The sequence below is a fragment of the Brienomyrus brachyistius genome, chromosome 8, assembly GCF_023856365.1.
Source record: "Brienomyrus brachyistius isolate T26 chromosome 8, BBRACH_0.4, whole genome shotgun sequence".
NCBI classification, from domain to species: domain Eukaryota; kingdom Metazoa; phylum Chordata; class Actinopteri; order Osteoglossiformes; family Mormyridae; genus Brienomyrus; species Brienomyrus brachyistius.
Window position 1 is genome coordinate 25392871 of NC_064540.1, and position 12903 is coordinate 25405773.

At 45.0% G+C, this 12903-nt stretch overlaps 1 protein-coding gene across 1 annotated transcript; it reads right to left on the reverse strand.

Moving 5' to 3' along the window:
- Positions 1–2765: 2765 nt before the first annotated feature.
- LOC125746953 (potassium voltage-gated channel subfamily A member 10-like) lies at positions 2766–8597 on the reverse strand. Its single transcript, XM_049021551.1, has 2 exons — positions 8448–8597; positions 2766–5361 (listed from the first exon to the last, which is right to left on the reverse strand). Exon 2 carries the CDS (start codon positions 5213–5215, stop codon positions 3533–3535), a length of 1683 nt encoding a protein of 560 aa, XP_048877508.1. The 5' UTR covers positions 5216–5361; positions 8448–8597; the 3' UTR covers positions 2766–3532.
- Between the last annotated feature and the right edge of the window lie 4306 nt (positions 8598–12903).

A 12903-nucleotide genomic window follows, 5' to 3' on the forward strand; every position in this document is an offset into this window, starting at 1 on the left:
TCGCCCTACGTTGCACCTTTTCCAAGGCAGCAATGTCCTTCTTAAGGTACGGTGACCAAACCTGCACACAATATTCTATGCGGGGTCTTACCAAAAGGTGGTGGTTTTTGATTTTTGATTAGAATAATAAAGGGCATATTAAAATAAATATGCATTTTATTTTCAACCATCCATCCATTCATCATCCATCCATCCATGCATCTTCCAGAGCAGCTTATTACACAATAGCAGTGTCTACCAAATAAGTCCTCAATAAGGAGCAAAAATGTGGACTGTCTGGCATGGAGCTCAGAGGGAGCAAAAACATGGACTGACTGTGGATTCCTGAGGACCAGATTGGGAAACACTGTACTACAGGGTCACAGGAGCCACTTCTATACCTGGTAAATGTGCACATCTGTCAGCGCTCATTAAAATGGCACCACGGTTGGATCTGAGTCCTTCAGCGATTACCCGACTGGCTGAGCACCCGGGTCAGCTGGCACACACCGGGGAGATCCGCTCTGTGACGGAACACCGAAACAGGCCCTACATCTGCCTTTCACATGGATGGAAGGCTGCTCGTGTTTCTCCGAGAGCAGGTAACTGGAAACTGAATGAGATCAATAAGAAAATAGAGGAAAATAACAGAGAATACAGGGACAGAAGGTGGCTCAGTGGGTCGCGCTGGTGCCTCCCAGCTCCAGCGGGGGGGGGATTGCATGTTTTCCCCGTGTCATGTGACCTTCCCCCACAATCCAAAGCCATATAGTTATGCTATATGATGTCTCTATATCACCCCTAGTGTATTTGCCCTGTGATGGACTGGCATCCTGTCCAGGGCATAGCCTCGCCTTACGCCCTATCTTGCCTGGGGTGGGCTGCAGGGCCCCCCCTAATCTGGACCAAGATAAGCAGTTAGAAGTTGGGTGGGTGCCTCATTAGGTATCACCATGACACAGTGAACATCATCAGGTTCTCCTTAAAAAATAAAGGAGTCCCACCCCGATGGAATGGCAGAATCATTCTGAGAGAATAAATATTTGACACAAATCTGAGATATAAAAAGCACTAGTCTGCCCCTGAACCAGGAGCCGTGAGACACAAGCCAGAAGCAGCAGCCAGCCATCACATGGTGTGCCCCCCCCCCCCAGCTCACACTCCCCACTGGGGGCTCACAGGAGGCTGCGATGAGAAGACATTCATTAACGCCATGCCGCGGCATCGCCGAGAGAGCCGACTAAACCACACAGCAGCAGCTCTGACGTTCACACGACTTTCCTCGCCATCCACCTACCAATTTCTCTTTTTACATGCTGAATTATTACTAGTAATAAATTCCTAAAACATTTTAAATATTTTTATATTGTTTTCAATTGTTATTTAATTTTGGGAAGTTCCACCCCCATTGCAGCCTAAGGAGAAGTTATCCAATCAAAATCAGACTGAAGGGGCAATGTCCCATGCTGATTGGAGGGACAATAGTTTCATTTTCTGGTTGGATTATTTATTTGGCACAACTACTCATTCTAACGAACAGCAATCGCTGCCACTTCCACCCCCTAGCAGTTATTACTCAGCAGCCTGTTTGCTCTCTCTTCTAATTAGCGTAACAGATAAAAGGGATTTTCTGTCTGTTTTTCTGGCTAAATATACAGTGGCAAAACATATTAGGTTTCTCCCTTTAGAAAAAAAAAACGCTCACAAAAACTGAACTCAGCTGTAATACAAAAGCGACATTAAGCCGCAAAAAATCAATTCATGAAAGTTTTTTCTCATAGTTCATCTGAGGTAACAAAAAAAAAACCCATCAGAAAAACACTGCAATGGGATGCGAAAAGGACATTATGGAACCAGTGTTTGTGCTTGAATGGCTACTTTGTATTTGTACTTGCGATACACACAACAGTCACTGAGTGATTAAAGAGCTCAGTAATACAGTTTATAGTATGATATTTTCTACAGAGGCTGGACAGCTTTCTGCTACTGTTTGGATGTGATTGACATGCCAAAGGGCAATATTGTGCTTTCAAAGTGTCTGCAAAGAATCTACTGTTGCGTTGCGCTGACTGCTTGACATTGCTGGCTTTTGTCTTTGGAGTAAAATGATACGCTGCAATTCTATCTGTTCTCTGCAAACAAGCTTCCATCTGATCGGTCCAAACAACACATAAACACAAGAGACAACATGTGCGTATCGAATTTAACTGCATTAACTGACTCTTGCTATAAACTTCAGGAGACTCTGCCAAGAGCAGCTTTGCATTATGAGCATTAGAAGAGTCTAAAAAGTGTCTGTTCACTTTTAAAAGCCGGTGTTAATTTGGGTTCTGAAAAATACCTCTTACAATTAAAAAAATGTTTCTTCTTTTCTCCGTCTGCATATTTCGTAATATTGTCAGATGTCCCACCTGTGATTTCCTACTATGTTTGAACACAGAACCCTGCACTGAAAACCATGCAAACAACCTAAAACCCAAAGTTAACACAAATCTGAGTAAAAAAACACAACAAACTTGTGAAAACAAATCTTTGCTGCAAAAGAATGAGAACTATAGAATGATTAAAACACATTATTTAAGGTGCTCTAATCTCCATACATGGTCATGATTCAGCACTATACACAGTTTTAATATCACAGAAAATAACAAAATGAATAGCTTCTAACGCAGAGCTGCGGCATTTGGCGTACCAGTCGTAAAGGTGTTCAAAGAAATAAGTAATAGCATGTTACATTTCAGCTTGCTTTTATATTTTCGTTTTATTATTTGCATAGTTAGGTTAAAAACACAAAAAAATCCAGAATTGCTGTTTTATCCATACACACAGCAAGTACCTCATCGTGAAAAATTAACAACTATATGGTGTAAGTGCAATAAATAAAAAGTACAATAATAAAACGATACCCTGTAAGTGCAAGGTGATGGCTATATATTTATATATACATAATATACATCATTTATAAGCAGAATGGTAAGAATTTAAGTAGAAGTTTTAATATATTGATACCTATATGCATCCAACTTTAAAGCTGACACTTCAAGCTAGCATGCATTTCTGCCAGATATAACCAGCATTATTTTAACAAACCAAATTGGTTAAAATCATAATCTCTTAATCAGAAACCATCACTATAACATTCATCATTGAGCCAATTCATCACATATTGCTTCTCAACGCTGATATAATTAATATTACTTTTTGCATATTTTTTTCATTATTTTCATTTGTTTGAAGGACATTAAATATCAGAAGAAGCCAAACCTAACCAGTTCTTAAAAAGAACAAGTTAGAGAATCTTATCCTCAAAGCACTTCGGCAAAGCATTACATGTACATGCATTTAAAATACTTTAATCATATGCTGGATCTCAAATCGGTCACACAAAAAGAAGTAATCTGGGACAGTGGATATTTATATATGTAACTAAGAAAAGGTAGGAATCCTGCTAAACGTTTTTTTCATGAAAGCAGAATTCTTTTTTTATCTGCAATAACAAGAATTCATCATGCTTTCTTAGGTTTTCCTAGCCTGTTGTCAATGCGTCTAACATTCACTGCTTCCCATTTTTGGATTTGTCAGCCATGGAGTTGCCATTGGTACTGACTTGCTTTGAGGCAGCCCCTGTTTTCCCGCTTGCCTCTGTGCTCGTGTCCAAAGCTTGCTTCTCCACCTGTTCTGTCTCGCGGTGGTAGAAGTAGTTGAAGTTGGAGACGATGACGGGCACGGGCAGGGCGATGGTCAGCACGCCGGCGATGGCACACAGAGTGCCCACCATTTTCCCCCCCATGGTTATGGGGCACATGTCTCCATAGCCAACGGTGGTCATGGTCACTACGGCCCACCAGAAACCCTCGGGGATACTGACAAATTGTGTCTGAGGTTCGTCTACTTCGGCAAAGTAGATGGCGCTGGAGAAAAGAATGACTCCAATGAAGAGGAAGAAGATGAGCAGACCAAGCTCACGCATGCTGGCTTTCAAGGTCTGGCCCAGAATCTGCAGCCCCTTGGAGTGCCGGGATAGCTTGAAGATTCGGAACACCCTTACAAGGCGGACAATGCGCAGAATGGCCAGGGACATATTTTGAGCAGAGCTTGCATCCGGTGTCGTCAACACCTCTGTCCCCAAGGTGATAAAGTAGGGAGTGATGGAGACAATGTCAATCATATTCATGATGTTGTTGAAGAATTCCTTTTTGCTGGGACACACAATGAAACGAACAGAAAGCTCAAAGCAGAACCAGATGATGCAAATGGTCTCAACGATGAAGAAGGGGTCAGTGAAGGTGGCAGCGAGAGACTTGGGGCTGGCACTTGGAGGGGAGACAGAGATGGGGCCGTCCTGCGTCTGATTGGCAAACTCGACGATGGCTTGGAAGTCTCCCATTTCCTCACGAAACTCTGGCAGTGTCTCCAGGCAGAAAATGATGATGGAAATAACAATGACTAAGACAGACACTAGTGCCACTGATCTGGCAGCACTGGAGCTTTCTGGGTATTCGAACAGAAGCCAGAACTGACGATGAATCTCATTGGCAGGCAAGGGAACCTCCGCGTCTTTAATGAATCCTTCATCTTCTTTAAACTGCTCCATAGCTTCATTACCGAGCTCATAGAAGGTTATTTCATCTGCAAATATGTCCAAGGGAACGTTAGCTGGCCTCCGAATCTTTCCCCCAGACTGATAGTAGTACAAAATCCCATCGAAACTAGGGCGATTGCGGTCGAAGAAGTATTCATTCCTCATGGGATCAAAGTACCCAATCCGTTTTGAAGGGTCCCCCAGCAGAGTCTCTGGGAACTGGTTCAGGGTCTTGAGCTGGGTCTCAAAACGCAGGCCTGCAATGTTGATGATGACTTTCTGCTCCCCCTCTTCCAAAGCTTGCTTCTCTCTGAACAGGCCATCGCTACACTCCTTAGACAGCTTATTGTATATAGTCTCGCTTTGCGACCCATCGCTGTTTAGCAGAACTTTCCAGTTGGAGATGAGGCTGCCACAACTAGGACGTCCTCTCCTAGTCTCCTTGTGGGGCATTGTGGGTGAAATTCCCTGTTCGCCAGTCTGTTGTGCCCTGTTCCCACTGTTCTGCAGGATATGCTGATGACTGTTGCCATGGCTTTGATTGGAAGTTGCCGTGAGTGATGCTGTCTCAGTGGGTGGGTCCACGTCACTGGGGTCTCCTATGCTGACTCCGACCTCATCCAGGTTCTCGAAGTCAACAAGCGCCACCTCCATCCCTGCACACCTCCGACTTCCGGCCCAGTCCAGGATGGCCTTGATCAGACAATGCAAAACAAGGCAGAACCCCAAAGGTGGCCGAGGAGCATCGGGACTGGCAGGTGAGACGACGGCTTCCCGGTCAGGTTTTCTCTCCCACTAATCTGCAGAATCAATGAGAAGAGCAGACGAATCAGCCCATGCGTGGCGCCTGCATGCTGCACATTCTTGTTTCGGTTTTGCCACAGAAAGGTACTTGCTGGCTCCAGGGCGTGACATCTAAAGGACCCATGTGCATAGTCACTTGTTACTTAGATACCAAGGTCTCTTTGGAAATACACTGACAACAGCTGGTGGAGGGCAGCTTCTCTGGGTGTGAGCTCGTCGCTGTGCAAACGCACGTTTTCTGGGACACCTCAGAGGGCAGTAAATCTCAGTGGCCTTCAGAGAACTTACATTTTCTACAATCACACAAGGTCTCTATTCCAAAGAAAACACCTGCTGGAGTGAGAACACTCAGCACAGGTATGAACTGCAGCATCACCGAAGGAAAACCCACATTTATAGCTGAGTGATCAGGTAGACATTAGCTAGTGAGGATCAAGCTGGGTTGCAGGCATGGAAAGGAGGGTAGCCTAAGCTATTTTGGTCCAGGTGAATGCAGCAGGACGAGCAAAGAAGCAGAGGATCCCTTTCAATGTGCTTTGTGTGCCCCCCCCCCCCCTTCCCCACCGACTAGGATTCCAAGGGCGGAGCAAAATGCCAACTTCAGAACAGGGGAGGCCTTAATACTTATCGTGCCTGTGCATTAAATGTAACTGCTGCTTTTCCTCCAGAGGTGGACAGTTCAGGTCCAGAAAGTAAAAATCCAGACCATGATTTACTTTCAACCAACCAGTTGAGTATAAAGAGTCCCAGTGATACAGTACTCAGCTGGTTGGTTGAAAGAAAATTTTGGTCTGGATTTTTACTTTCTGGACTTGAACTGTTCACCTCTGTATTCCACTATTGTAAGATTTCCCAAAAAATCCTAGTGAACACAATGGGAATTTGTGGGCATTACATGGGAAAGGAGCTACTAGTACTAGAGTGGAATATTTCTTATATTAACTTCTTTTCCATTATTACAATCTGTCTGGTAAAATAACACTATGCCAAAGAATCACAGCACATTCATCAACCCAGATTCATACACCGGCACAAAGATCCAGGCTACATGCAAGCAGGCATATGGCTTCTCTTTATTCACAGTTACACTCGCTATTTTGCAGACACTAAATTAAAAAAAGTAGTCTTAATGCGGTAAATATATATTAAAAAAATTCAAAAGATGAGAAAATAAAAATTAAGTTGTATTATGCAATACAATAAATCCTGACAATCTTATTTTTGTTTGTGACAGTGTGGTCATTCGAATTTGTTATTCCTAACTTTATAGCATTAGGTGTTTCATACAATTTATTTAACTTTGCTTGCATTAGACGTTCCATTTTTTTTTTTTACTTATTTGCCATTTGCGAGTTTTAATGAGGTTTAATAATACTCAGATGGAACCCTTTTAAGTCGAGGATGTCACCAGAGAATCCAGCTTTCAGTTACTGCCGGCTGAGACGACACCCCCATGTAACCATAGCCCCCTCCCAGCTAATCCTACATCCTCGATAACATGAGTGGCCATCAGCGGCTGGCACGGCCACTCACGTGCCGGGGGACACCCTTTGGCTGTGAACGGCACGTGCCGCGGTAACAGACACCTTTCAGTCACCCCCCCCATTTCTTATTAACTTCCTAGTTATGTTTGGTAAGGGGGCTTCTGGTGGCTTCTCACTGCCACATCAATCCAGTTAAATTAAGAATAGAGCAAAGATACTACATGGTAGATGAAGCAGGCAAAGAGTTTCCAGCACAGCTATTCAAGCATGTAAGGAGAAGCAGGGGCAGGAGTGACAGCTGGGACAGGTGAGTATGTGAGTAAAACAGGAAACTGGAAGAGAGTGTGATGTGTGAAAATGTGTGAAAGTTTTTTTTTTTTTTTTTACTGTGGTGTCATTAAGTGGCAATGCAGAGCCATGGATTAATAATGATGGTGGTGTTTATATATGTGTTATGCATATGTATAATGCATAACAAGCAGGTCTAAAGAGTAGAAAGGAAGTTAGAGGAAAAAGACAGGATGTGGAGAGATGAAGAAGTTTTTCGTCAGCAGGGTGACCTGGAACTTTTGACAGATAAACTCACAGGTAAGTTAATGCTCCTAATTGTTATCCTACCTGCAGATCAGTGTAAGGATATAGTTAATCCCTACGTCTCCCTTTGAAACATAACCACTGTCTGTCAGCATATGTAAGAACAACATGAAAAACACGAAATGTGCGGTTATACCATTTTTCCTGTAAGAACATACCTTCTGTGCGGAGACATGGAAGAATGAGGTTCTGTTCTTAGCTGGAATTATGAGTTGCTGACCTAGCACTGCACTCATTGAGACTGGAAACATGGTTTTTAATGGTGCAATTTCATTTAAAAATGATATCAACCCCACCACAGCATGTTATCTGCATACGTCTCTATCAGAAGTACCTTACAATATTCTGTTGTATATGGAAATTCTCCATCGTGTTAAGTGATTATTTATTTGTGTAATTTTGTGTAGTTTGTATGTATATGGTTGATTTGTTAAAGTTCCCTCCTCCACTATACTGACATTTGTTACTTAACACCCTGTGATGTCCGGAGAACAAACATATTTTTTCCGCGCAAAAATTTTAAACCACAGCTTTAAACCACAGCTTAAAAGTCTCTTGAATTCTTTCCCGGTTTTTGTACTTAATTATAACCATGCCTGTTCTGACATCTTTCATCATGCAATATCTCTTGAACATCCGCTAAGCAGCAAAACCGAGACACTGATAAAATTGACAAGATCCTCAACTGCAATGATCCCTCGCGCAGCAGAATAGATGCCACAATGCTTCGAAAAGTCAGACTTCTGCCTCTGCAACGCCACACTCAAACCTAAACTCCTTCGTTGAACAATCAGTTATGTGTTTACTCTGCATGAAAGCAAAACAGAAATGTTCCACTTAGAGTTGGTACCGAAACAATGCTGGCTCCCTTAGATAACTTTCTGTTCCATCCTGAGCTCTCACATTACAACACACATACATGCATGCACCCATCCACCCACATGCACACACACACACACACACACACACACAGATGCTAGTGGAGACCCCCCCGGGGGGCTTACCCGTGTCCCCAGACGTTCCCCCCGCTGAGGGGTCCATTAAGAGGACACTGTCTAGCCAGGATGCCAGTCCTTGCTGCTGCCTTCTCATTGAGGACCATAATGAGGAGATCACAGTGTCTTGAGCGCTATTAAAGCTGCAGCGAGGTAAGCCTACACCCGATGGGTAACCGGAGCAGGAGACGGGGACGCGCACGCTAGCACACTGGCACCTGCACACGGACGCCTCACACACACCGATACTCACTCGCTCACTGACTTACTCATTTACCCACCCACTAACTCACTCATTCACTCACCCATTCACCCACTGACTCACCTACTCATTCACTCAATCACTTGTTTACTCGCTCATTCACTCACCCAGTCACTCACTCACCTGCTCACTCACTCATCGACACCCTGACAAACTCATACTGACACATAAATACAGACGCTGCTACATTCATACTCACTCAGACCTTCATACTCAGACACAAGCGGCTACAAACATACGGGGTTCACACATCTCATACGTTTTCAGGATCACACACATACACACACCCTTTCACACACACACATACTCACCCTTTCATACACACACACACACACACACACACACATCCACATAGTCACACAGTGAGACTGACAATCCAGTACCTACCTGGAGTTGCTTTTTTAAAAGCTGGCTGGCAGAGAAAAAGAGGAAGGGGAGGAAGAGGAGGAACGCACTGCTGTAGGCAGGCAGCAACAGCACTCATGGGGGGCCAGTGTTGGCTCTGGTTTGGAAACCAATGTGGGACAGCACCCTCCCTTCCTCACCAGCTTTTGCAGAGTAAGCAAATCGGGCCTCTGCACAGGTCAGGGGATGAAAGGACCCACCCCCTCCCCATCCCCAGGGACTTTCTATCCTTCAAGGTCACCTGTCACCGGCCCGTTCCCGTGTGCTGTCTCGCAGGACTTTCCAATACTGCAATTGCCCACGGATCGATTTCATGGTGGCCAAAACCTCGCCAAGTGGAACAATTCACTTACTGATCAGCATGTCGGACTCCCTAATGAACTTTTCTATTTCCATTGTTGCCGTTACATGATACACTTAAAGGCTGCAGGTATTGTCCTGCACAACAACTTCATTCATTGCATATGTATCTAATGCGGGCTTCCACATGTCTGGAAAACTTTGGGAAACCTATAGCGGTTGGTTTAATACTGCTCTATGTTGACCAACAAGATCCTGTAGAACAGATTATAGTGGACAGCAAAGAAGTGAGTATTACAAAGGATATTAAAAAAATGCCATGGGTTAGAATTACAATTACTGTACCTAATTATATTCAGATGTAAGATAAGCTCTATCCGACATGGAACCTGGACATTTGTATGATGTAAAATCAACCACCCCAAAAGCCCCTTCATAAACAGAAGTAGTACGAACCAAGTTTTTGAGTTCAGAAAAAAAATCCCCCTTTTGCTGTGCGAGTGCGAGTTGATCCCCCCCTGCTTCCTCAGCACTTTCCGAACAGAGACTCGTAAATCCCCAACGAGGTTAAGGTTACAGCTGCGAGTGCGGGGCCCGAGGACACTGTGGGCGAACAGAGGAGAGGTAAAACCGCAGATTGAATGACTGCCAGTTGTCAATCTATTTCATCCTGCTTACTATATATCACAGAAAGACATAAAGTTGCATAGAATAAACATCTACTGAACTAAATATGTCAAATCGTTTGCAGTGTAAAATTTAATTGTCACGGTTTGCAGAATATAGCTGAGGTGCAACTTGTATGGGATACATGTCCATCACAGGGCACATATACACCCACAATCACACAATATGGGTAATATAGAGGCACCGACCAACCTAACAGCCTTGTACTGGAGGAGGAAACTCATTCAGAACACTGAGATCATGCATAAAGTAGAGGCCTGATTAAAACATCATAGCCTGGAGCAAGGAAGCCAGACCTACTAGGGCGCGACCCACTAGAGTCCGATCCACTAAAGGTCGACCCTCCGAGGCCCTCTGAGGCCTGACCTGCTAAGGCCTGACCCTCTGAGGCCTGACCTGCTAAGCCCTGACCCCCTGAGGCCCGACCTGAGGCCCGACTCCTGAGGCCCGACCTGCTAAGCCCTGACCCTCTGAGGCCTGACCTGCTAAGCCCTGAACCCCTGAGGCTCGACCTGAGGCCCGACCCCCTGAAGCCCAACACGAGGCCTGACCTGCTAAGCCTTGACCCTCTGAGGCCCTCTGAGATATTACCTGCTAAGGCCCAACCCGCTAAGGCCTGAATCTGAGACCCGACCCCCTGAGACCAAACCCGAGGCCCGACCTGCTAAGCCCGACCTGAGGCCCAACCCTCTGAGACGTGACCCGAGGCCCGACCTGCTAAGCCCTCACCCTCTGAGACACAACCTCCTGAGACCTGATCCCCTGGGGCTTGACCTGAGGCCCAACCTGCTTAGGCAGTACCCTCTGAGGTCCAACCCACTGAGGCTCAACCCAAGGCCTGACCTGCTAAGGCTTGATCCTCTGAGGTCTGACCCGCTGAGGCTTGACCAGAGACCCGACCTGCTAATGCTTGATCCTCTGATGCCCGACCCCCTGAGACCTGAACCGAGGCCTGACCTGCTAAGGCTTGACCCTCTGAGGTCCGACCCGCTGAGATCCGATCCCGAGGCCCGACCTGCTAAGGCTTGACCCTCTGAGGTCCGACCCGCTGAGATCCGATCCCGAGGCCCGACCTGCTAAGGCTTGACCCTCTGAGGTCCGACCCGCTGAAATCCGATCCCGAGGCCTGACCTGCTAAAGCTTGACCCTCTGAGGCCTGAAACTCTGAGGCCTGAGCTACTGCACCATCCAGTATTAATAGTGATTAGTAAGTTCATTTTCTGTTATTAAATAAGATTATATTGCCATTTGTGTGTGTTTTTAGACATTAAACAATAGGTCTAGATTTATTATGTCGTACAAAAATTACAAAATGGTGCTTCTTGATACTTTTGCAGTTCTATGTCAAAATTACCCGGGTTCGAGTCTCCGCCTGGGTCACATGTGTGTGGAGTTTGCATGTTCTCCCCGTGTTGTCGTGGGGTTTCCTCCGGGTACTCCGGTTTCCCCCCACAGTCCAAAAACATGCTGAGGCTAATTGGCATCGCTGAATTGCCCATAGGTGTGCATGTGTGAGTGACTGGTGTGTGAGTGTGCCCTGCGATGGGCTGGCCCCCCATCCTGGGTTGTTCCCTGCCTCGTGCCCATTGCTTCCGGGATAGGCTCCGGACCCCCCGCGACCCAATAGGATAAGCGGTTTGGAAAATGGATGGATGGATGGATGTCAAAATTAGTGTTTCATATTCTAAACTTATGTGCTTTTAATCCATTCATCTCCGATGACACCAATACATGTGCTTTTTAAATGAAGAAAATTAAAAATAGATATCATTGCATATGCAAAAATATGTGAACTTCAAGGTTTAGTACCTCAATCAATGAGGTGTCTGTAATCAGGTACATAAATATTTGAATACACAATTGATCAAAGAAGAATACAAATACCAGTAGAGAGTGAATGCCTGAGTTCTCATATAAAGGTACTTGTCATTCTAGAGATGATGATAAAACCACTGAAGAAAAGTTTTGCTAGATGTGGTCGGTCATGCTATCTGTCTTGTTGCCCATCAAGTTGTCCTAGAGAGCAATGAGCAAAATAAAGCATAATGGCCTGCAGAACATCAGGGTCACATCCAGGGTTCTGCAGAACATCAGGGACACATCCAAGTATCGGCAAAACATCAGGGCCACATCCAGGGCCCTGCAGAACATGGTACAGTTGTCAGCAACCAGCCAAATGCGATTGGCAGCTGACCATAGCGAATACTGCCACCCTATATGGCAAAATCTACATAAGGTGACCCCTTAGACTAAGTAAACCATAGTGACTCGGTAGCTCCTCAGATTATTTTAAAGTAGCAATCACTGTAAAAAAAGAATGGAGACTGCTATTTACTGGGATCATCAATCCACCTTTACAAAAAACCCTATGTCCGATAACATTTATTTATAGTGACAATGAGATGCTCCTACTACATCCTGTGCAATTGCAGCAGGAAATGAAAGTTTGTCAAAATAATGAAATGCCAAAGGCAAACGAGAGAACCGGAGCCAATGAGGGGAAATCGATCGGGATGCTATCCTCTCAGCCAGCTTACTTTCTGCAAGGCTGGCTGATGTATGTCAAGACGACTAATCACGTGCCCTCAAGGAAGGTCAGCCAAGTTTTGCATGAAAACCAGTAGCAAATGAAAGCCAAGGCAGTTGTTGTTGTAGTATAGGTCATGTCTCTTGTTATGTCCCAGAGGCCTGTCTAGTCCTGTTTGGACTAGTTTACTACCAGGCATGGAGTGGAACTAAGATTTCAGCCTGAGAGTTTTATGTCCAAGACCAGCTCATTTTGTCTTTGTTCTGGGGGAACTTTGATGAATG